This window comes from Diadema antillarum, unplaced genomic scaffold (genome assembly GCF_040938485.1).
Source record: "Diadema antillarum isolate AM-2024a unplaced genomic scaffold, OU_Dant_1.0 scf00000036, whole genome shotgun sequence".
Taxonomy (NCBI): domain Eukaryota; kingdom Metazoa; phylum Echinodermata; class Echinoidea; order Diadematoida; family Diadematidae; genus Diadema; species Diadema antillarum.
The window spans coordinates 2208732-2232204 of NW_027270925.1; the positions used below are offsets into that span (position 1 = coordinate 2208732).

The 23473-nt window shown below is 37.7% G+C and overlaps 2 protein-coding genes across 2 annotated transcripts in view; one reads left to right on the forward strand and one right to left on the reverse strand.

Annotated features, from left to right (window-relative positions):
• The first annotated feature begins 677 nt into the window (after positions 1-677).
• Positions 678-1574, forward strand: LOC139745173 (uncharacterized). Its single transcript, XM_071655586.1, has one exon. It carries the CDS (start codon positions 678-680, stop codon positions 1572-1574), a length of 897 nt encoding a protein of 298 aa, XP_071511687.1.
• A 16374-nt stretch (positions 1575-17948) lies between these two features.
• Positions 17949-23473, reverse strand: part of LOC139745185 (WD repeat-containing and planar cell polarity effector protein fritz homolog) — a 75611-nt gene continuing 70086 nt past the window's right edge. Inside the window, exons 23-24 of the mRNA XM_071655595.1 lie at positions 19849-19961; positions 17949-18278 (exon numbers count right to left, since the gene is read on the reverse strand). Coding sequence (XP_071511696.1) covers positions 18151-18278; positions 19849-19961 — 241 coding nt within the window. The 3' untranslated portion in view covers positions 17949-18150. The remainder of the gene's footprint in view (positions 18279-19848; positions 19962-23473) is intronic.

The window sequence follows — 23473 nt, forward strand, 5'->3', positions numbered from 1 at the left end:
CTTGTATTAATTCTTTTCACTGAATATCATGAACGCCACTGAACCCGAGCGAGCGGAGCGAGTGAAGGGGGAGGGGGAGGGTGTGGGAGGGGGGTGTCCCCCTCCCACGGTGAGAACTTTTTGCATTTTGATGTTGCAAATGGTGCAATTTGATGCATGTTTTTGTGCGTTTTATCGACGTGAAACAGTCCCCCTTGTTGAAGGTAGCAGTATATTTTAGTGTAGATTATTATTGAACAATTTGCCTATAAAATGGTATCATTTAAATAATCTTCTTGTATTAATTCTTACACTGAATATGATGTTGCAAATGGTGCAATAGATGCATGTTTTTGCGCGTTTTATCGACGTGAAACAGTCCCACTTGTTTAAGGTAGCAGTATATTTTAGTGTAGATTATTATTGACGCGCCATCTTTGAACTCCGTCCTCTCCTCAAGAAACAATACTATTTTCAATGCCTGGAGGTAACTATTGACAGTAACAGTCCCACTTGTTTAAGGTAGCAGTATATTTTAGTGTAGATTATTATTGACGCGCCATCTTTGAACTCCGTCCTCTCCTCAAGAAACAATACTATTTTCAATGCCTGGAGGTAACTATTGACGCTGCAAAAGGGGTAAAATTACATTTTCGCACCTGTAGAACAATTTGTTACTGCTTTTTGCTTCTTTCTCAATGAGGAAAACCTATGACTTAAGGCGCAAAACCATGCCTGGTCAATCTCAGCGTTCCACCAGTACCAGTGCACAGTGCCCACGCCCTAAGTCACCCGTCCCTCCATCCACGCAAAAAGCCGCAGCGCCAGTGCCACCGTCTCGCCAGCAATCTGGTGACAAAACGGACATGGAGCCAACGCTATCAGACGTGCAGAAAAAACTCGTCGACTTCTCGAGCAAGGTATGTGCCAAGCTTGATGACATCCATGCAGATATATCTTCTATGAAGAAGAAAATGATTGACCTAGAGGCTGCAGTGGAAGATAATTCTGCTCGTGTATTAGATCTGGAGGAGAAAGGCAGGCTCCCCCTATTGGAGGAGAAACTCCAGAAGGAGATTGAATCCCTGAAAGAGAAGCTGATGCTATCGGAGATTTACCAACGAAAGTCGAATCTCCTGTTCTACGGCTTGGAGAAGAAATCAGAAGAAAATGTGGAAAACGTGCTCCGAGAAGCTTTTGTGTGTCTCGGCTTGAGCGACGAAGAAGCCCAGTCAGTTGCCCTAGTCAACGCTCACCGACTTCCGAGGCGTAACGACGCAAATAAGGCTCCCCAACCGATCATCGCGAAGTTCGTGTACATGTCCCAACGGAATCGAGTGCTCTCCGCCTTCGAAAAACGACCACGACATCCCGTTCCCACCCAACCCGGAATCGTTCAGCCCAGGCCGCTCAGAATCAGTGTGCGCACCGACCTTCCTCCGGCTCTCAAGGCTGAGCGTGGCAACCTTGCTGCCATCGCCTATAAGCTCAGGAAGGAACAAAATCTCTCCACCAAGATCGTTGTCGTTGGTACCAGGGTCCTGTTATTCTCCAAAGCAAAGAGTGCTACAGAGTGGCAACCATACAAAGAATGAATGGTGAGCTTTGATGAGGACTAGGCCCTATAACCATACTGTCATGTTGAAATTTCATCCCATAACACAACGGAAACTACAAAAAAAAAAAGAAGAAGAATAAAATAGGCTTAGACTGTGTATAATTTATGTACTTACTTTTTTTTGTTTGGTTTTTGTGGGCCATAGTGATCCTGGTTGTAATCTGGCAGATTGTTCGGATGTCATTTTGACGATTGACCTTATGTCCTATACAGTATACAGGTCAAAAGACATGTTTAATTGAAGTGTTATGTACCAAATGTTCATTTGTTGGATTGTTATGACTTGATTCATTGTATAAGAAACAATTACGATTTAATGAGTTTAGGACATTCACTCTGGACTACTTGGATTTAATGGTGCAACTCACACGTTGTTTATGTGTCCGTCATTTCACAGTGAAAATTATAGAGCTATGAGGCCTATACCTGGTGCGTCACCTATCCAGCCTGTTGGCTTCTCCAGTACCTACACAAAACCCTATTTGATATGAGTTATCATAATGATATGAATGTAATTCAGGTAATTAACGTCTATTCTGTTTGTTTCAAGTCTCCGTCACAGCCAATAAGAGTTTTTACTCTTGAAAATAAACTTTTTTTTTCTAACCTATTTTTTTTACAGTAGTTTCCAGATATTCAACAAATAGTTTGTTGATAAACACGCCTACCTTATAACACAAATTTCCCAGCTTTTCATTTATTTGATAAACAGATGTATGAACAACGATGACCGTTTTTGAATTCCTTTTCTTTCTTTGGATGAATGGTACAGCTTTTATCAATTTTTCCAACCATGTGAACTAATCTGAAAACAGTAATGACTGTATGTTTACTGCTCAAAAAAGATATTTATGCTCTTTTTTCCCTACCCATATTGATCTTTTGAGCTTATTATACACATGGCGTCTCCCGGTATTTAACAACCAGCATGATAATGTTAATTATTGTATCGAGGGGGCGCTTTTTCTTTTTCTTTTTTTCTTTGAAAAATGGTACAGCTTTTATTAGTTTTTCCAACTATGTGAACTAATCAGAAGATAGTACGGACTGTAGTGTTTACTACTCGGAGATATACTCTTTTCCCCTACCCATATTGATCTTCTGAGCTTATTATATACTTATGGCGTCTCCCGGTTTTTAAGAACCGGCATAATAATGTTAATTACTGTATCGAGGGGGTGCTTTGGTGAGCAATATGCCCTTATTGCTGTGATTGACCTACACACGTACACACACGAAAAAAAAAATCACTTCAGTCGTTTTTCTTTCGAACCCGCATGCCATTGCAGTGTAATGATTGCTTTGTGACAGTTAAAAATCACACAGATCTCAGTTCAGAGAGTTTGAGATGATATGTAAAATTGTATGTAACCACAGGTCCTGGATTCGTTTTGTTTTTTTTTTTTTTCGTCTTCTTCTTCTTCTTTCTTTCGACCCTATGCAGCAAACACCAGGTGAATGTCACGAACAAATGCATTGCTGGCTGTAAAACCACCATGCCTAAGAGTACAATTGCATTCTATGACTCTGTATCTTGTACATTCCTAGTTTGAAGCTCCGTGAAATTCTACACGAACGCAAGCACTTTTTCTTTTTCTTTTTTCTATTGTTTAATTTTAACGCATCGGTATTGATCGACTGGCCCATGATTACTGTTTACAACAAGTCGGCATGCAGGTATCCACCTGGGTTTCGCTATTTTTTTTTTTTTTAAACCACCCTATGCGGTAAACACCAGGTGAATGTCACGAGCAATTGCATTTCTGGCTACAGTACCACCATCCAAAGCAAAGTACTTGAACGCTGTTGACTGTACATTCATGCTCACGCGTTCTGGAACATCATACATTAACACAATCTTTTTTTTTTTCTATGGCATAATTTGACCACATTGTAATCGATCGCCTGAGTATGAAGTTCAGGATATAATGTTTTATTTGGAAGTAAAGTTTTTCCTGATTATATTTTGACATAAAATTTGAAGCTGTGAAATTTGGATTGATAACACGGATGCATGCTTTCTGTTACATATCATATTGTATGCGTGTAGACATACAATATGCATGCATGTAGATCTTCAGTAAGCACCTGTCTGTAATTCGTTTCCTGAGTCGATTCATTTCTTAGACAGTAATTAGTGCAGCTGCAATTATTATGAACAACTCTTTATTTACCACTGATGTACATACGGAAACAAATGCTAAAACCATACGAGTTGTTTCCAAATTTCATCTGCATCGCAATAACAGTTTCGAATATCAGAATTTTGTTTTCATTATTCGGTGTATTCCCCTGCCATACCGGCCAGCTTGAGGGGATATGCACTACATTTGTACCACGTGTTTTTCTCTTATATGCCCGACGATCAGCTTATGCATCGATCGAACATCACCATTCGTAAATTGGACATCTTTTTTTCCGTGCAAGTCTTTAAGGTTTTAAATGTCGTCTTGTTTTCATCTATGACCTGTACTACATCGCCCAATGTTATCCTCTTTTACACCTTGTGGTATAAAGGACAGTTACTTTTCTTTTGTTGTTGTGTTTTCCTTGCTAATTCATGTTTTGGTATTTTGGTATTATACCGTAATAATCTGATTGACTGATTCACTGGGTAGTCTTCTTTCCTGGCGCACTGTCACTGCGACAATTTCCCTCGGAACTGTCTTTTTAAAGCACATCGTATAAACATTAGGCCTATTTGTTTCATACCTGTGAGCTTGTTATATTGTTAGGGCTATAACCGATTTTTTTATTTTCATTTTTTATTACTCCAAATGCTTGTGATTGAACTATACTTCCTCCAAGATGGCATTCCGCAGTTACAGCTACAGTACCTTTATTTACCGGTGTCTGTGTGTAGAGATAGTTGCTTTTTTTAACTTTCTACCCACATTCCAATATTGCAGATAATATACATCACTCAGTTAATTTCTGTGATTCAGATAGTTTGAGGCGAAATGCAGGTAACCAACTGGGTTCTTTATCTTCTCCACCCTCTTTAATTAACTGCCTAATGAGAGTTATGAATAATTGAAAAGTATTGTTTCACATCCATCGTACAAGCTAAAGCCAATTCGTATGTCATCATATTGTACATGTATATTGCTACTCTTCATCATAAGGCATGACATTGAATACGTAAATACAGCAGGATGACTGTCTGTATAATGTGTCACCTACAGTATTCAAGCAATTCAAGTCAAATTTAGCATGTATTTTGATTTAGAAGCGTAGTTTTGCAAGACACCAATGTGTTAGTATAAGGAAAATGTGTTGCCATGGTAACCACTCACCTATGTATTTAAATAGACCATTTAAGGTATGAAGGTTAAATTCGGTGTATTTGGTATTAACGTCATTGCCCTCATGATATCACCTACTCTAAAGCAACACTCGGGACAGGGATATAAATCGTCTTCACTGATAATTTTAATTATCTGTGTGTTTTTTTTTTTCTCTCTGCCCACGTTTCACTACTGCTCCGCAGTTGTTATATAACACCTAGTTAATTCCATGGTCTGTAAGTCACAGACTTGAGTATTGTATCACAGTGCTTACATTACATTCCAGTGTATTCCACTGCATTTGTACCCTCCAGACATTCATCAATTTTAGCGAGTGGCGGCAGTTCCTTGTATGTCGAGTGTGTATATAGTTTATATTCATAGCTTCTACTCCTACCATTATGTAACATGTATTCCTTGTTTCGCTTATTTTTTTCGTGTGTTTGTCTAGTATTGTGTTGTGAGTTCAAAATGTCGATGCGCCGCTCTCTTGCATTCCGTATATCACTTACATTTCTGCCCCTGCTTCTTCTGCACTTCTCTCTGGGTCTTTGCCTCGTACACTTGAATGTACCTTTGTTCTTACCACCAGCGGATGTTGTAATTCCATTTATTTATGATGGATAGTACGTCACAGATTGTGAATTTTCCTTTTCACTCTCTAAACAATGAAGATTTTTTTGATATGTTTAATCATGGCTCGGTATCTCATGCAATGAATGAATCCGACAGTAAATGTTTCCACGCAAATTATGATTTTAATTCTCATATTAGAAGTGTAGCTTTTGGTGGAGATGATAATGAACAATATCTTAGTTCTGAATATTTTACAATTAATCAATTCAAAGCTCTAACTGAATCATCTCAAGGTTTTTCCTTGATGCAACTCAATATAAGGAGTTTGAATCGTAATTTCGATAATTTTTGCTGTTTTATGAATGACATTCATAAATCATCTTTCTCTGTAATTGGACTGAGTGAAACATGGATCAGTCCGATTTCTATCCCTACGTTCTCTCTTCCCGGTTATGACTTCATAGAAAACAGTCGTCAGCACAAGAAAGGCGGAGGAGTTGCCCTATACGTAAAGAAAGACCTTGATTACATTATTCACAGTGGATTGAACTGCATGAGTGAAGCTGTAGAATCACTCTTTATTGAAGTTAACGTGCCTTGTTCTAGGAATATACTTGTAGTAGTCATTTATCGACCCCCTAATTCTGAGATGCAAGGTTTTTTTTAGTTATTTGCAATCATTACTGCAAAGTCCACTTTTCAACAATAAAGATTGTTATATCGTGGGAGATTTTAACATAGATTTATCTAAGTTTCAGACATTAAACTCAGCTCAGAATTTATTAGATATTATGATGTCCTCATCCTTTTTACCCCTTATAACAAAGCCAACTCGAGTAACTGATCACTCAGCAACTCTAATTGACAACATATTTTGCAATATTAACCCCTTACCCTTTTCTGCCATTGTTTTATCAGATTTGTCCGACCATTACCCCATATTTACCCATATTCCTTATAATCGCAAACGTAATCTGAATTCCTCTGCAATGTATTTTCGAAAGATTACCCCCGATAATGTAGCTAGGTTGCAAAATGGCCTTAATGAAGTAGATTGGTCTGAGGTATATGATGCTGAGGACCCAAATAATGCTTATGATTTATTCATGAGAAAATTGAATTCACTTTTAGACGACCATGTTCCTTTAGTTAAGAAAAATAATAGCAATTATAAAAGATCCCCGAGACTTCCGTGGATATCGAAGTCTTTGCTGCGGTCAATTAACCGAAAAAATAATTTGTATTATGCCGATAAAATTAAACACACTGAGGAATCTCGTCATAAATATATTTCATATAAGAATGTTCTCACTCAAATTTTGCGTTGTGCAAAGCGAAAATATTTCAGTGACCAGATATATTATTTTAAACATGATATCCAAAATACTTGGAAAGTTATTGATTCTGCCATTAATAGAAACAAACCAACATCCCGTATTACTACAATCAAACATAATGATCTTATTATTGTTGACCCCAGGTCTATAGCTGATGTTTTCAATCAATATTTTTCACAAATAGGAAATAGTTTTGCTAGAAAGATTCCCAAGTCCCAAAAGTTATTTGTCGATTTTTTACATACGCCCAATTCTAGCTCCTGTTTTTTTGCTCCCACTCACCGGAATGAACTAATTGATATAGTTCAGAATTTAAAGAGTAAAAAAAGTGTTGGTTATGATAATATTGATAATGTTCTTTTAAAACACATTATAAACTGCATTGTGGATCCTTTGGTTTATGTGTTTAATTTGTCTTTAAGTAATGGTGTTGTCCCCGAGGAAATGAAAGTATCTAAGGTTATTCCAATTTTTAAGAAAGGGGATAGGGAAGACATCAGTAATTATAGACCAATATCTTTGTTATCCATTATCTCTAAATTATTAGAAAAAGTTGTACATTTTAGACTCTTGGATTTTCTCAATAAGCACAAGATTATTTCAAATAATCAATTTGGTTTCCGGCAACAACACAACACATCCCATGTAGTTCTCACTTTCCTAGACAAAGTCTCCAAAGCCAATGATAATTATCATCATACTATAGGTGTGTTCCTGGACTTCTCCAAGGCCTTCGATACCATTGACCACAAAATACTCCTTTACAAATTATCTCATTATGGTATTCGTGGCATGGCCTTGGAGTGGTTCAGGAGTTACCTTACCAATCGCAAACAATTTGTTTATATTAATGGTCACAAATCTGCTATGCATGATATCACTTGTGGTGTACCGCAAGGAAGTTTACTTGGACCACTTTTATTTGTGGTTTACATCAATGATATCATAAATTCATCAAGTATTCTTTCCTTTTTATTATTTGCTGATGATACAAATGTGTTCCTTTCTAGCTCTGATCCAGTGTATTTGATCGATTCTATGAACATCGAGATAAAAAAGTTACTTTATTGGACTAGAGCTAACAAATTGTCAATTAATCTTCAAAAAACTAAATGTATGCTTTTCAGTAATTCTTTAGAAAAGTTATCTCAGAATATTTATTTAGACAATATAGCCATTGAAGAAGTTTCCTCAATTAAATTTTTAGGTTTGACTCTTGATAATAAGCTCTCCTGGAATTTGCATATCGATTCAATTTGCCGCACAATTTCTAGAAATGTGGGTGTTATCAATAAAGTTAAATTCTATTTTCCGAAAAATGTTTTGTTAATGTTATATTCATCTTTGATCTTACCCTATCTGAACTATGGCATTCTCGCCTGGGGCAACACTTACTCCTCATATTTAGAAAGAATATTATTATTGCAGAAAAAAGCTCTTCGTATCATTTGTAGAGAATCGTGGAGATGTCATACTAATGACTTGTTTCATCAAAATAATATTTTAAAAATTAAGGATTTATATTGTTTGAATTTAGGTCAGTTTATGTACAAATTAATAAATCACTCCCTTCCTTTGGTGTTTGACTCTATGTTTATCCAAAATAAAACTGTACATTCATACCCCACTAGACAAACCAATGAATTCCATTTACCACTGTTTAGGACAATTTTTGCAAAGTCTATATTCTCCTTCGCTGGACCTAAACTCTGGAATTCCCTTGACAGCAGTATAAAAGAATCTCTAAGTTTCAACACTTTTACTTTAAAATTAAAGAAAATGCTTATTAATTCTTATATTACTGGGGATTTGCATTCTGAAAGCTCCTAACTGATTTCTCTTGCTGCTAACGCCTTTATTTTGTTTACTTTATTTCATAACCATTATGTTATATCATTCATATGAAAACAACTTCCTGTGTCCTGCATCGACCCCCAATACTCTTCTCCTTTGCCCTTCCCTCTGTCTTCCTGTCCCTTTCTATCTCCTTTTTATCCTTTCCACGTGTATGTAAGAGAGCTGCTTTGTTACTGTGTTATATGTGTGTGCGTTTGAGTGCGTACTCGTTTTGTGTTCTGGTTCCCGTGGATTATGTTAAAATGTCTCGTGTATTACTATTATAAAGCGACTCCGAGGGGACTGCATTCTACAAGCTTGGCTTTTTAGCAGTCCCCTCCATTTCCGACCCTTTCTTTGTTATGATTCAGTCACATTTTGTCCTTGTACTTCTTCTACCAAAATATATTTTTTGTTTCATGTAAACAAATGACGTGTATTTAAATTTCATTTGGACATGTAAAAGTTACTTTGTACTGACTTTGTGTATATGCAATGTCATATTATATGGTTTGGCCGGAAATGAAATAAAAAATGAATGAATGAATTGAACAATTTGCCTATAAAATGGTATAAGCTAAATACACTTCTTGTATTAATTCTTTTCACTGAATATCATGAACGCGACTGAACCCGAGCGAGCGGAGCGAGTGAAGGGGGAGGGGGAGGGGGGTGTCCCCCCTCCCACGGTGAGAACTTTTTGCATTTTGATGTTGCAAATGGTGCAATTTGATGCATGTTTTTGCGCGTTTTATCGACGTGAAACAGTCCCACTTGTTTAAGGTAGCAGTATATTTTGATGTAGATTGTCATTGAACAATTTGCCTATATCTTATGGTACAATATGTTTATTTAGATACACTTCTTGTATTACTTCTTTTCTCTGAATATCATGAACGCGACTGAACCCGAGCGAGCGGAGCGAGTGAAGGGGGAGGGGGAGGGTGTGGGAGGGGGCTGTCCCCCCTCCCACGGTGAGAACTTTTTGCATTTTGATGTTGCAAATGGTGCAATTTGATGCATGTTTTTGTGCGTTTTATCGACGTGAAACAGTCCCCCTTGTTGAAGGTAGCAGTATATTTTAGTGTAGATTATCATTGAACAATTTGCCTATAAAATGGTATCATTTAAATAATCTTCTTGTATTAATTCTTACACTGTATAATATCATGAACACTGTCTGTTCAGCAGTCAAACAGAAAAAGCATGCACACGAGGGTGTAGATAGGGGCATATCCCCTCCCACACGAAGGTGATTTTGCGTTTTCAGACCTGAAATTCAGCGATCTGTTGCAAAATTTTTGGTGCAATACTTTTTCATCGAAGTGAGAAAATCACGGAATTTAGCTCTTATTCCGAATGTGCACCATCTGTGTGTATGTATAAAGTCTAGTGAGGTAGAGCTTAGGGGAAGGGGGATTCCTCCTCCCGCTCGCGGAGCTTTTGCGTTTTTAGAATTGAAATAAAGCGATCTGGGTATAGCCACAGTCTGCTTCTATGCATGGCGGAAGGGGGGGGGGAGGGGCTTGCGAGCAAGGAGAAGGCGTGGGCGAGTGTTATCCCCACCCTTCCCCACCCTTCCCCACCCTTGGAGCTTTTGCCTTTTAAAGGTTGAAATTGAGATATCTCGTCTACGCATATTTGATGGAATCAACATTTGGGAAATCACACACACACCAAAAAAAAAAAACCAAACAAACAAACAAAAAAACTGATGGGGGGACTGAGGGAGGAAAGGGTCGATTAAAAGGGGAAATTCCCCTTATACACGAGGGAACCTTGAGTTTTCGGAATATAAGTGATAAGTGTTGTGCACTCAGAATTATTCATAATTTTTTAGTAAATCTAAAAAGTGTACTAAGCTAGGGAAAGAGGCACAGAGGGGGAGGGTTTGGGAGGGGGTATCCCCCTCCCAAGCACGAGAGATTTTGCATATTTTGAATTGAAATTCAACGATCTGGTGCACACTTTGAGTGAAATATTCAAAAAAAATATCTTATTTGATGAAAGGTTGCAAAGGAGACCCGCTTCATGTGCATGCATTGTACACGCATTTTTTTTTCCGCCTCCCAAATCCCCGGTCCAAATGTTAGGGGGGGCCATCGCCCCCATCGCCCCCCCCCCCCCCCCCCCCCCCCCTGGCTACGCCAGTGTGCAGAATATGTATCTGGTAGATAAGTGAAAGTCATATCATAAATCCATAATTACTGCAAAAGGTAAAGCTGGGATGTGAAGGAAAGTGGGAAGTATACAGGGGCGGAAGAAAAACGGAGTCGGAGATGACAGAAAGCAATGAAAGCTATAGCATTCTGCAGTAGCAAATTAACATCTACTAACGTCATTGCATACAATGAAAATGGCATTGAAATATTGTATTAGAAGGCATAATGGGCCAGCAATTCCACTAGTTGTCAACCTCATTATAAATTACAAAAAAAGAGAAAAAATAGATTCCACTGCATTTAGACTATATCTAAATTGATTGCTTGATCTTTTCCTCAGACGTTCATAAATTGCCATAATTTCTGGTTTCAGCCTTTGATTTAACGTCCCCACCTCCCTTGTGCTGCTACCATCAAACTACACTGTAAAATGTGCGGAAATATAAATGTAAAATATAATGATTTTGCACAAGAAGCCACTGACATTTGCAACAATATATACAGAATCAATTGTTCTATCTATATATCAAGTTAAGCTGGCATCAACATACATCATATCCCATTCCATCCTTCACTGTACAGGCATAAACCAGCCAATTATACATCAAGAAACATGCCAACAAGCACTTATTGGTAGCATAAAGATATTCTTAATTTATTCATGACTCTGAATATACAAGTATATATACAATTCCACAAACTTATGTTACACACATAAATGACAAATTAATTCTTTACAGCATTGACACAATGATGTACATGTATTTCACATAAAAGGAAACATGACAAATGTATCCCTCTTTAGAATAGTACAGTGGTACAGTTAAATAGAGATTATGTTTTCTAAACTCTGTGCACACACACAGTGTCCCAATGATGATAGGAATGGCTGTATTAGAACAGTTTAACTTGGGTCTTTAATCACATCACCAAATCATCCCAATCTCTTTTATAACTTCAGAAGCATAGAAATATCCCTGGCTTTGAGTAGGCACATATTGCGAAGTACTGTATCAGGCCAGAACCAACTCTTGTGTTTTCATTTAACACTATTCAAGTTTGAAAAAATCTCTTCCACGTGGGTTTACATACAGGTTACAATTGCAGGTACAGTTTACCATACACTGGAGGACAGAATTTGCTGTTCTACAGCAGCACACACTGTTTAAGATGGGTTAAAACTTCTTTTGCTTGGTACATATACAAAAAGAACTAGACTTGGAATTTGTCAACAGCACTGACAAATTAGGTGATCCGATTTTTCGAAAATCAATGATTTGAGTCCTGATCCCAATAGGCATGACCATACAGGTTTCATCTGTGTTTAGGGACATTGGCCGTGTAATGTTTGGATTCTCAATTAGAAAAGGGAGTCAGGTCTGCCATCTTTGGTACCATATTCCGTATACACTATAACGAAGATACAGAATGAAGTATATTTGACCATTGACCCCACTTTGCACAGCCAAGATGGCATCTGAGCAAAAAGTGGTTATTTTGTGAAATGATCCTTGTAACATGGTCTTTGCGTGTTCAAAATACGGAAAATATTATACATGTATTCACCAAGATACAGGATGAAACATTTATGACCTTTGACCCTAATTTACCTACCCAAGATGGTGTTCGATCAAGTAGTTGTTATTTTATGAAATAATGTACGAGACATGAACTTAATATGTGCAAAATATGGGAGTGATAGGGCTTGTTTTTCCTGAGTTAGTGCAAATAAAGTGGCAAAAAGAAAGAAATACGAAAATACATCGAAGACAGTCTTTAATTTCAACCAAGTTTTTTGACGTGATACCAACATCGTATGAAAAAACAAGGGGCACAACGACGATGGCCCAAAGTCTCAGCCACAACATATTAAAATCTGGAAGAAATTCACCGAAGGGTAAGTGAGCTCGTGCTCGATAAAGACAATCATGTCAATTTTCACATCTAGAAAAATTCCCTCCCATAGAGATAACACGTCATAACGAAGATACAGAAAGAAGTACATAATGACCTTTGACCCCACTTTGCACAGACAAGATGGCATCTGAGCAAAAAGTGGTTATTTTGTGAAATGATTCTTGTAACATGGTCTTTGCGTGTGCAAAATATGGGAAAGATAGGACATGTATTCACCAAGAGACAGGATGAAACATTTATGACCTTTGACCCTAAATTATATACCCAAGATGGCGTCTGATCAAATAGTTGTTATCTTATGAAATAATGTACGTGACATGAACTAAACATGTGCAAAATATGGTGGTGATAGGGTATGTTTTTCTTGATTTTTTGCAAAGAAAGTTACAGAAAGAAAGACATATTTCAATACATCGAAGATAAGCTTTAATTTCAAGCAAGGTTTTTGACGTGATCCCGACATGGTATGAAAAAACGAAGGGAACATTCACGATAGCTCAAAATCTCAGCTACAACATATTAAAATCTGGGAGAAATTCACCGAAGCGTAGGTGAGCTAGTGCTCGATAAAGATAGTCATGTCAATTTTCATTTCCAGAAAAACTGCACTCTCATAGAGATAACACGTAAACTGGTCAAATTTGACAAGGTTACTTTCAATCTATTTTTACGAGGTGATGCCGTCATCCAATCAAAATTGTGTTAATATATAAATGAAAGACCATTTAATAAGCTACAACATACTGAAATTTGGGTGAAAATTGACAAAGGACTAGTGAGATACGCTCGAGTAAACTTGAAATTTGATGACGTCATTTTGAAAATTTACTTTTTTTACTTTATTAAGAAATTTGATATCTTTTCATCATTTTTTCAGTATCGCCAACCCATGAAATGACATGTACAACTCATCAGCTTTCAAAATATGTAAAGACTAGAAATGTCGCTATGGCGACTGGTATGCCTCCGCCATAATGCATGATTCTCCTAATGGGTCTATAGTACCAGGTACATGTGGACAATGTGTGATTACATTTTCACAAAATTGGCAAAATATCAAAATGACATGTTTGTCACAAATGTATTGAATGTTTACCTTCCTTGACCTACACGTGTATGTTTAATTGGATGAATTGGAGGAAAGCATGTATTTGGGGATTTAAGAACTTTAACTTGACTTTGACCCTTTCATAAGTTTATGCACCGAGTAATTTTCAAGGTATGGGGAAAAAGTGCAATTTCTGTATTGAACAGTAAATTGTTATCATTGTCATCTGGCCTTTGATTTATTAGAGAATCACTGTCAGGCAGAACATACATAAATATGTACTAAGTTTCAAGATAACTTGAGCCACTTCCGAGATATGGAGAAAGAAGTAAGTTCAGCACTTTCACTTTGACCTTCTTGGCAAAAAAAAAATCCCAGATAATTTCTATTGGGTTATACATGCATACATCAAGTTAAACAAAATAATCCTGCTGGCATTGCATAAATATAAGGAAAATAGTAAAATTTTGAAGTATTGCCTTGACCTTTGACCCCTGACCTTTGACCCAATGAACCCTGAATTCCCTAGATAACCACTGCCAGTCAGTACATGCATATATACTATGTTTCATGAAGATACCTTGAACAATTTCCAAGATACAGAGAAAAAAGTAAAATTTTAACACTTTACTTGACCTTTTGACCTTTGACCTTTTGACCTCATGACCCCAAACTTTCACCAGAGAATCTTAATTGGGTAATACATGTATACACTAAGTTTCAAGAAAATATCTTTAGGCATTGCATAGATATGGGGGAAATAGTGAAATTTTAATCATTTGACCTTGACCTTTTGACCTTTGACCTTGAGCATGTGCACCCAAAAGTTGATAGGCACAACTTCACCCCCTAATACACATACATGCCAAGTTTCATTAGGATACCTCAAAATGTTTTGGTAGTTACCCTGTCCACAAAATTCATTACGGACGGACGGAAGGACGGACGGACGGAAGGACGGACGGACGGAAGGACGGACGGACGGACGGACGGACGGACGGACAACCCGAAAACATAATGCCTCCGGCACCACTTCGTGGCGGAGGCATAAAAATAGGGGGTCACCGTCCATCCTGACGAGTAAAATCGGATTTAAAATTGGCGGTTTTTGGCATAGTTGCACTGTGTATCGCCATTGACGCGCGCGCGGAATTTCAACTTTGACGGGACCGTATGACGTCATATTGAATCGGATTGACTTGAAACTTGGTAGAAATATTCCTTGACATTTCAGACATCCGATCAAAGTGAAAAAACGGGAAATTTCTATTGCATATGAGCTGTGCGTGCGTATACGCATGCGCGCGTACGCGTCCGTCCGATTTTTTCAATTTTTCAAAAAATGCTCCAAATGGTCTGAAACGTGTGCAAAGATTTTGAGCTCGATTGGAGCATACAAATATTTCAACGAGCGCGTACGCGCACGTTTTAAGGGTATAGATGAATTTTGAAAACATGAGTAGAATCAGCTTGATTTGAACTATGTGTGACGTAAATTTCATTGAAAAATTCCGTTCCATTAATGAGATATGAATGAGAATGTGTTTTCATATAATGACGTCATAGTGACGTCACGGTCGACTGATCGCTATGATTTTATTAGATCTGTCGTCTTTGGGACATGATACATATATGGTATAATTTTGAAATTGATAGGAAGAGGACTTTCTGAGCTAACCGCTGCACAACTTTTGGGGAGAAATAAGAAGAAAAAGAAGAAGAAGAAGAAAGAATCCGTACAGATACAGAAGGTGATCCGAAGGATACTCGGATCACCTAAAAAAAGAGAGAGAACAGAATGCACAGAACACATTACCTCCATCAAGAAAGGAGGAGGTCAAGTGATCATCGGCATTGGTTTGTCTGTTTGCAAAATAACTCAAAAAGTTGTGTATGGATTAAAATGAAACTTCCATAAAAAGTTGATATTGACACAAGGAACATCTCATTCAACTTTGGTAGAGATCCGGAAATTTTTATGGATTTTTGAAGGATTTTTCATCTTTTGGCATATAAGGTCAACGAACTTGGGGTTCAAGCTGTGCGCACTGGAGGTTTACATACACACACTAAAGCTTGTGCTCTGCTTGGGCAAGGCGCTGTGCAATGAAATAAACAAAAGGCTACTATTTTTGGAAATTGCATGCGTGTCTAAGGATGGAAATGAGTTGCTGGCTTGGCGGAGGTCTGTGCTCTCTGAGTGCTTTTCTAGTTTATTTGTTCATTTGCTCACTTATTTAGTCTTTCCGTAAAAGTGGCAACTCAGCATTCATATCGCAGATCTAAAGCTCGCTATTGAGCTGTTAAGATGTCAAACAAAGTCTTGTGTTGGTATTACCATGACTGCTACAAGTGATCACTGAAATGGCAATCTCACTCATGTAATTCCTTTGCTTGGTCACATGATGACAGAATAAATTGTCCTCAGAAAAAACTGAAGGGGAAACCCCTTTGCAACAACGTTCACTGACCTGACGACGAGGAGCGAAATCAAGTACAACGATGGATGTTCCAGTCAAATTTCACATAGAATAAGAAACTTATGGAACTTTTGTGGTTTCGCTTGTTCATTGTTCAAGCGTACAAGTTGAGATGATGACATCATCACCTCATTTGCATATGCAGATGAGCCTGATGGTAAATGGAGTGGCATTCACTTTCACATAGCGCACTAAGACTTCCCCAAAGTCTCCTTCAAACTTTACTGCATAAGAATACACAATGGTACACTCCAAATTTGATATTCTTGGGGGGGGGGGGGTTAAACTCCTCTGTGCATTGAGATGTTTACCGCAATCACATGGTTGTTGTATTTTCATTCTCCAAATTATCTTATTTTTCATGACTTTGAAAATAAAAAAAGTGATGCTTTGACATTTCTCAACAAAATTATACTTATCAATAATTGATTGATTCACAAGGGCACAGCATTATGGAAGAGGTAATAATGAAGACATATTAACGACTTTATCTTTGAAATATCGGTGTAATGAATGTCATGTGAGACCATTCTGTAACAGCCAGTGCATGCAACTACATGTGTGGAAGGTTTGTGCTGATTTTTCTTCAAGCTGATGAAAGTAAAAAGTGTGTATCATGACCACTGTATGTGCGCAAGTGCAGTACTGCACTATTCTGATGCGCATAAATGTGTACAACCGTTTTATGCACAGAAATACCAAGCTGCCATACTTTTCAGTACAATCAAACATGTTTACAAATAACATTTCATTCACAAAAGTTCAGAGCTATATTCTTATCATGAGGACATGGTAACCTGTGAAATTTTTTTTGTTTCCTTTTAAAGCAGAACTCATGTGATGCAATTATTTGATGCACATACAGTTGTGTTTAGTACTTTGTAAGAATGAGTACCGTGTGGTCTTGATGCAATGCTTGAGTAATATTTTGTCATATGCTAAATTACTGTGCTGCATTCCTTTGATGTAGAAACTGCACATAGAAAGCTTACATCTTGATATCATGTTCTTAATTAACCCGTCAAAGACCAGTCCCAAGTATACTCGGGCAAGTGTCTATGGGAAATGTGTGTTGTAGCAAAATCAGCCTGTCCTCAATGGGTTAAGCTGAAGTATGTGACGTGCCATTCTGATACAAATACAAATGCATACTGTTAGTATTTCACTGGTAGAATTACTGTCCCATCTCAAGAAGTGCAGTTCCACATTCAAATTACGAATGTGTTTCTTTCTAATATCACTGTTTCCTATTTCCTTCAAAATTCCAATACGTTCCCCTTTAAGTTCCTCGTTTTGAGGTGACATCTCTACCATTCTGATTTTTTGTTGGTCCATAATATATGCATCAAACCTAAACGGAACATGGAATGAAATTGCACCTCAAGCATGTATCTATCTAGCTGATATGATAATTTCATCATTTCAGAACCCATCTATTGGTTTTGCCCTATGAAATACAAAGTTCTCTTGAGATTAATTTAACCTTCTCTATGCTATGGAATAAACTTTGAATAGTGTGCACAATGCTAAAATGCTACAATCTTAGAAAAGAAAATTTCCTTCAAAATGAGTGCACATCAGTGTGAGACTTGCACGGCAATGACATCATTCCTCATTTAAGTGAAATTGTGACTAATATCACTCTTGCGTATAAACAACAAAAAATTCTTTTAAAGATCTGTAATCGAGGGTTATCTTTGCCCCAGTATTTTAAAATTTTCACCATTTATTTGACCACAATAGCTACGTTCAGACCAACTTAGTATGTAGCCATAGAGAGCCATACATTTGATGTGACATGGGAGCTAATGTGTACTTTTACTTGGCACAGTTTTGTGGTACAGTTGAGTCGTGTCAAAAAGTATGGCATCATGAATAAAATAGGTCGAATGCACTGAGGCATTCTGCCTTCAAACCATCCCGAAATGGACAACTTTTAGAGTCGTTGTCTCCTCCTCTTCCTTGTCATCGTCCGCCTCCTCATTCTCCATGTCACGGCCCTGATGTTCCGACGGACCAGCAGTCGACGTCGCACCCTCTGAGGAAGGTAAAGAATGGTGTACAGATAGCACCAGAGTAAAACTTTGCCCCAATTAGAGAGTAGAGCATCAACAGGTGCCACTACAAGGCACTGGCATTTGCGTAAACATGCACCAAAGGTAGAGGTGGGCACGAGGAGAAACAAAGGTTAAACAAAGTCCAAGGCAAAGGTAACCTCTGAATAACACAGGATTTCAAACTAAAAAAAAAAGAAAGAATGAAATCTTGTAATTGCCACTCTGTATAAACAACTACTCTCAACTGATCTCAACATCATATTTTCATTTGCACAGAAGAACAACAAAACTATTAAGTTTCCAGAAGGTTTGAATCATATGAGTTGCAGTGACGTATTTCCCTAAAGTATTGGCTAATATGACATTTGGCACAAGCATCAGTACGAGTACATAATAGTCAATCACACACTTCACCCACTCTTATTTGAATGTTTAATAGTTAACTCCTTGAAGTGTTACAATGTGAGCTCCCCGAGTGTCACAGAAAGTCCTTGTCAGACCCATTAAGTCCTGACTACTCCACTTCCGAACATATTTGTCAGGTCATATGAGAGTCCCTGAAAGCTACCTTATTGGATTCTTTTGTTGTTGAGAGAAACCTTTAAGAGTTACAATATCAAAACTACGGTATCAGCAAGTGATACAGATTTCACCTGCCAAAGAAAAGGCATGAAAATCATGACGAGGGCTGATAATGCCTAAAACTATCGGTGACAGTTCTTAAGGTGTCTGACTGTTACACAAAATAAGTGAATCCCGTACAATGACAACTCTTCTTTACACCAAACTTTGGTGATCTACTTGATAATGAAGGGTGCTTAAATTGTGTGTGTAAGCAAACGTTACCTATAAAACAACAGTTTTCCTGTATTTGCATAGCTGTCAAATATGGTGGTCAAATGTGTCGGTTGCTGCTGTCTGAATTATGGGAGGATCGGCACCTGGCCCCTCGCCTTCACCCCCCCCCCCCCCCCCCTCCAAAAATAAAGAGAGAAACAAACATGATATCAAAAGAAAAAAACACTGAAATTGAACAGCATTTTTGCATACTTGGACTTACAATCTAAAGTGTAGCAAAGTTAGGGATGTAACAAATTACAAATTCAATAATAATTGCAAAATCAGTAATTTCATGTATGTTTTATGGCACTATACATTTTCAAAATCTAACCCTGATTTATCCAATTTGACCATTTAAACAAAAAATGCTGGATATTTGAAAAGGATTAAGTGGAACAGATGAAGCAAATAAATATGCTTAGTATCAGCAACCAGAAACAACACTTTCAAAGCCCCGATCGAGTAAACCAGTCATAAAAACCTACACATCTTTCTTCCATTATCTGTTGTATAAAATACTGTAAAATACTGTGTAGAAAGAATGGCAAAGTATGGCAGGGGAGGGGAATGAGGGGAAGATACTTTCTCACATGAGATCTCCTTCTACTGAGTTTCACATACAGCCAGTAAATTGGCTACTTACCTCGTGGAACTGTGTCAATGCCCATTTCCTTTATTGAGGTGGCATTAGAGCATTTGTAATAGACTCACCTGTGGGATCCCAACCGAATGGATTGTCCATCAGCACCTTAGTGTAGATATCTCCTGGTATGGCAGCGATTCCCGTAGCACCACTTACCAAACCATTGTCTTCGTTGGCATCACTAGCACATGAAGGAAAAAAAAAGGGGGTGGCATGTAACAGGAATGTTATTTTTTTGGCAGTTTTGCTTGACAAGGGAAAAGATCTTGCTTACGTAATTCATGCTGTGTGCGGGTTGTTGTTGTTTTTTTTTTGGGGGGGGGGGTTTGTTGTACAGCAAAAGAAAAGATAAAATGAAAAAGAAAATAAAGTGAATAAAGTGACGTCAATTTTAAGAGTTTTGCTTCTCGAGAAAATTGATTTTGCCCACTCATCTGATGGTGAATGGGCCTCTTGTAGCAAGAGAGAGAGAGAAAGAAAAAAAATAAGCAAAGGAAAAGTGTGGTTCATGGTTAGATGACAGCCTTGTATGCAGTTATCTCAAGTCCCTAGTTACATCCATGTGATATTCTGCATGGGGGGTATGTTTTCAACTGAAGATTTACAATTGCATTTCAACCCATCATAAAATATTCAGTTAAAAACTTGTTCATTGAAGACATCATAAGGGCAGAAAGAGCAAATTTAAATTGAGCACCTGATCCATATCCAGGGATACTTTTTTTTAAATGTGACTGCCCAGCTCAAAACCCACAAAAAGTCACAGATTAGGATTCTCTGTAATGAACCAAATATGTCACTCTCATGACAGTCTCAAATCTTTAAAGTTTGTCTTCTGTGGGAGAGTAATCTTTTCTCTACCTACTGTCAAAATTTGATGGCTTCAAACAATCCTGATATTGAGACATAAGCAGTTTTTTAAAATTTGTTTGTTGTTTTTTTTTACCATATATATATATATATATATATGTTTCTTTTTTTGACAGGCACTGCTTTCACTGGGAAATAGAATATGTGACCCGCGACAATGGTTTCAGGCAAAAGTCGCAAGAGCAAATTCCCTCCTAGGCGGGGTACAAAGATTTTGACCATTATCTTTGTCAATTTTTTTTTTTTTTGGTCAGAAATAGAATCTTCGATATGCTGTTTACATCTACGCTAAATTTCATGGCATAAGACGAAGTTTTTCTTAGCAAAAATGGGATTTTAAAAACCGTATGTTGGATCGCACTACTCAGTTTCAATCTTCTTTCGAACGCTGCGCCAATATGCCCAGTGTTGCTACGGCGCGGCGTCTCACATGTGATTGGCTAGTGCTTCACAACATTGACATAGTGCGGCTTTCGGAGACACATCTCGCAGCGTTTTGGGAATGTTCTGTCCACGCATGCATGCTCCATTTTTGTTGCTACAATAGATACGCTTGCTCTGTAGTATACACTGTTCGTTTGGCTTTGTGCCAAGCTTTTCTAACCTTGTGTTTGACAACAGAAGTGAAACAAAAAGTGAACAGCAGCGCTAACTTCTAACGTAAAAACAGATACATGGGGAGCATGGTTTGAACGCATAAGGGTCGCAAATTGCCACACATATCGTGCAACATTCGATTGGTAACTCACTTGTCAATTGCAGCAGAATTACATAATCATGTAAAAAGACAACTTACAATATTCTCAAAACTGTGTGCTTGTAGTAAATATGACAGCAGGTTGACTCAAAGGATAGCAGAGGAGAGGAAAGGAGCAATGACCAATATTTAATTACTAAACGTCAAAATTGCACCAAGCTAAGTAGTCATTTTTTTAAATATTATAAACACCACCGCACAATGCAACACATGCATGGCTTGAAAAACAAAACAAAATAACAGGAAGCGTGACTCTGTCAGCTCTAGCATCAATTCTCACATTGCTGCTCAGACATTGTCTTTGAGCATGAGGCGAATCTTCAAAGCCCGTTTTATCACAATTTTGCCAGGCTAACAAATAGAGAGTATTACATTTCGCTTTATATGCCCACTTACAGTGCCGGAGAAAAAAAGCGTTTTATATAAATGCAAAGCTTAGGAAATGGGCAATGAGATTCAATGAAAATGTAAATTGTCAAAATTCCTGACTTTTGCCTGAAACCGTTGTCGCCGGTCACATGTTTTCATTGATAAGTTCTACAGAGCACGCCTGAGTGACCCCAGTCGTTAGATCCTCATTTCTCCCTTTTCTGTGAAATTGTACCTCCTGACTCTTTCTCATGGATGGTCCAATCTTAACAAGTTATATATCATTTCAAAGCTAAGAGCTTACTCATTTAAACTATGCAGAAAAGGGAAAATTCATTTCAGCTTACTTTTTGTGGGTTTGACCTGGCAGTCACATATAATGGAGGATCTAACAGGCGTGATAGCAGAAGTCTCCTCAAAAATTGGGCACAAAATTCAAAATATAGAATACTTTTGAGTTGACCTGCTTTTGAAGACAATGATATAGGTCACAGTTGCACAAGTAAATTGCATGACACGATCTCCTCATTGCCTCACATTCAGAAACTTAGTGACGGAGGCATAAAAAAAACACTAAAAAATGATCATGATAGGGATGATACAGACCACTAACAATTCCTATTTGACCCTTGCAACCCACCCCCCCCCCCCCCCCCAAAAAAAGAAGAGATAATGTTTTAAGATACACCATGCACAGCAAATGAAAAAATCTCTCAGGTATACAATGTTGCAAACAAAATATAAGACTATTGAACCGGTACTTGCACTGTTGTGAAAAGTAAAACCCCCACTTCTTACGCAATCACTAAGTCTGCCAGCAGAACATGGCCCTAAATTTACACCCTGATGAGACTCACTGATCTTGACCTTCACCAGAGGATTGACCGTTCATCCTCTCTGTAAAAGGAAATATCTTCCTATTTCCGTGTATCCATTACACCAGACAATACAAATATTGGACTAAAAGTAGTCAAACTTTGTGGCCAGAAAACAACATTTTTGCAAACGGTAACTTTTGACTTTGATCTTTGACCTTATAGTCTTGTCATTGCAGGCAATGCATTGCAGATTTATATTTATCCTTCTTACAAAACATTGCAAGAGGACATTCCTGGCTACTTGAACATTATAAAAAAAATTAATCAAAGTACATTGACCTTTGACTTAACACCATCACCATATTCATGTAATTGTTCATCCATTACTACACGTATTCATCATATTAAGCACATCAATACTGGACATTCCTAGCTCTAATAATAAGGTGAAATGACTTTGTGTATGTGTGTGTGTGTGTGTGTGTGTGTGTGTGCAAATTTAGTGACCTCTGCTCTTGATGTGTGACTGAAACCACTATCTTGCACAAAAATGATAGTTTATTCATTCTACCTTTCCTGGCATATCATATTACCACTGGACATTTCTAGACGACTAGATGAAATTACAGCAGCTGCTGTAGAATGTTACATTTAGCCAAAGTTCAGTAACCTTTGATCTCTGACCTTGTAAGACTATGGCAAAAATTTGATTAGTGCATCTTGACCTTGTGTATCATACCTGAGTGAGGTACCAAGAAAATCCATGGGATTTTTTTTGCTGGCCACACAGATAGACAACCAAAAAATATAATGCTTCCAGTGGCATGATAAATTACATTCTACTCTCTACTTCTGCTCTGGTGATGCTTACTGCGAGAC

What these genes read in the sequence shown, in the direction of transcription:
- LOC139745173 (XM_071655586.1), top strand. Translation starts at nt 678, where the DNA reads ATGAGGAAAACCTATGACTTAAGGCGCAAAACCATGCCTGGTCAATCT.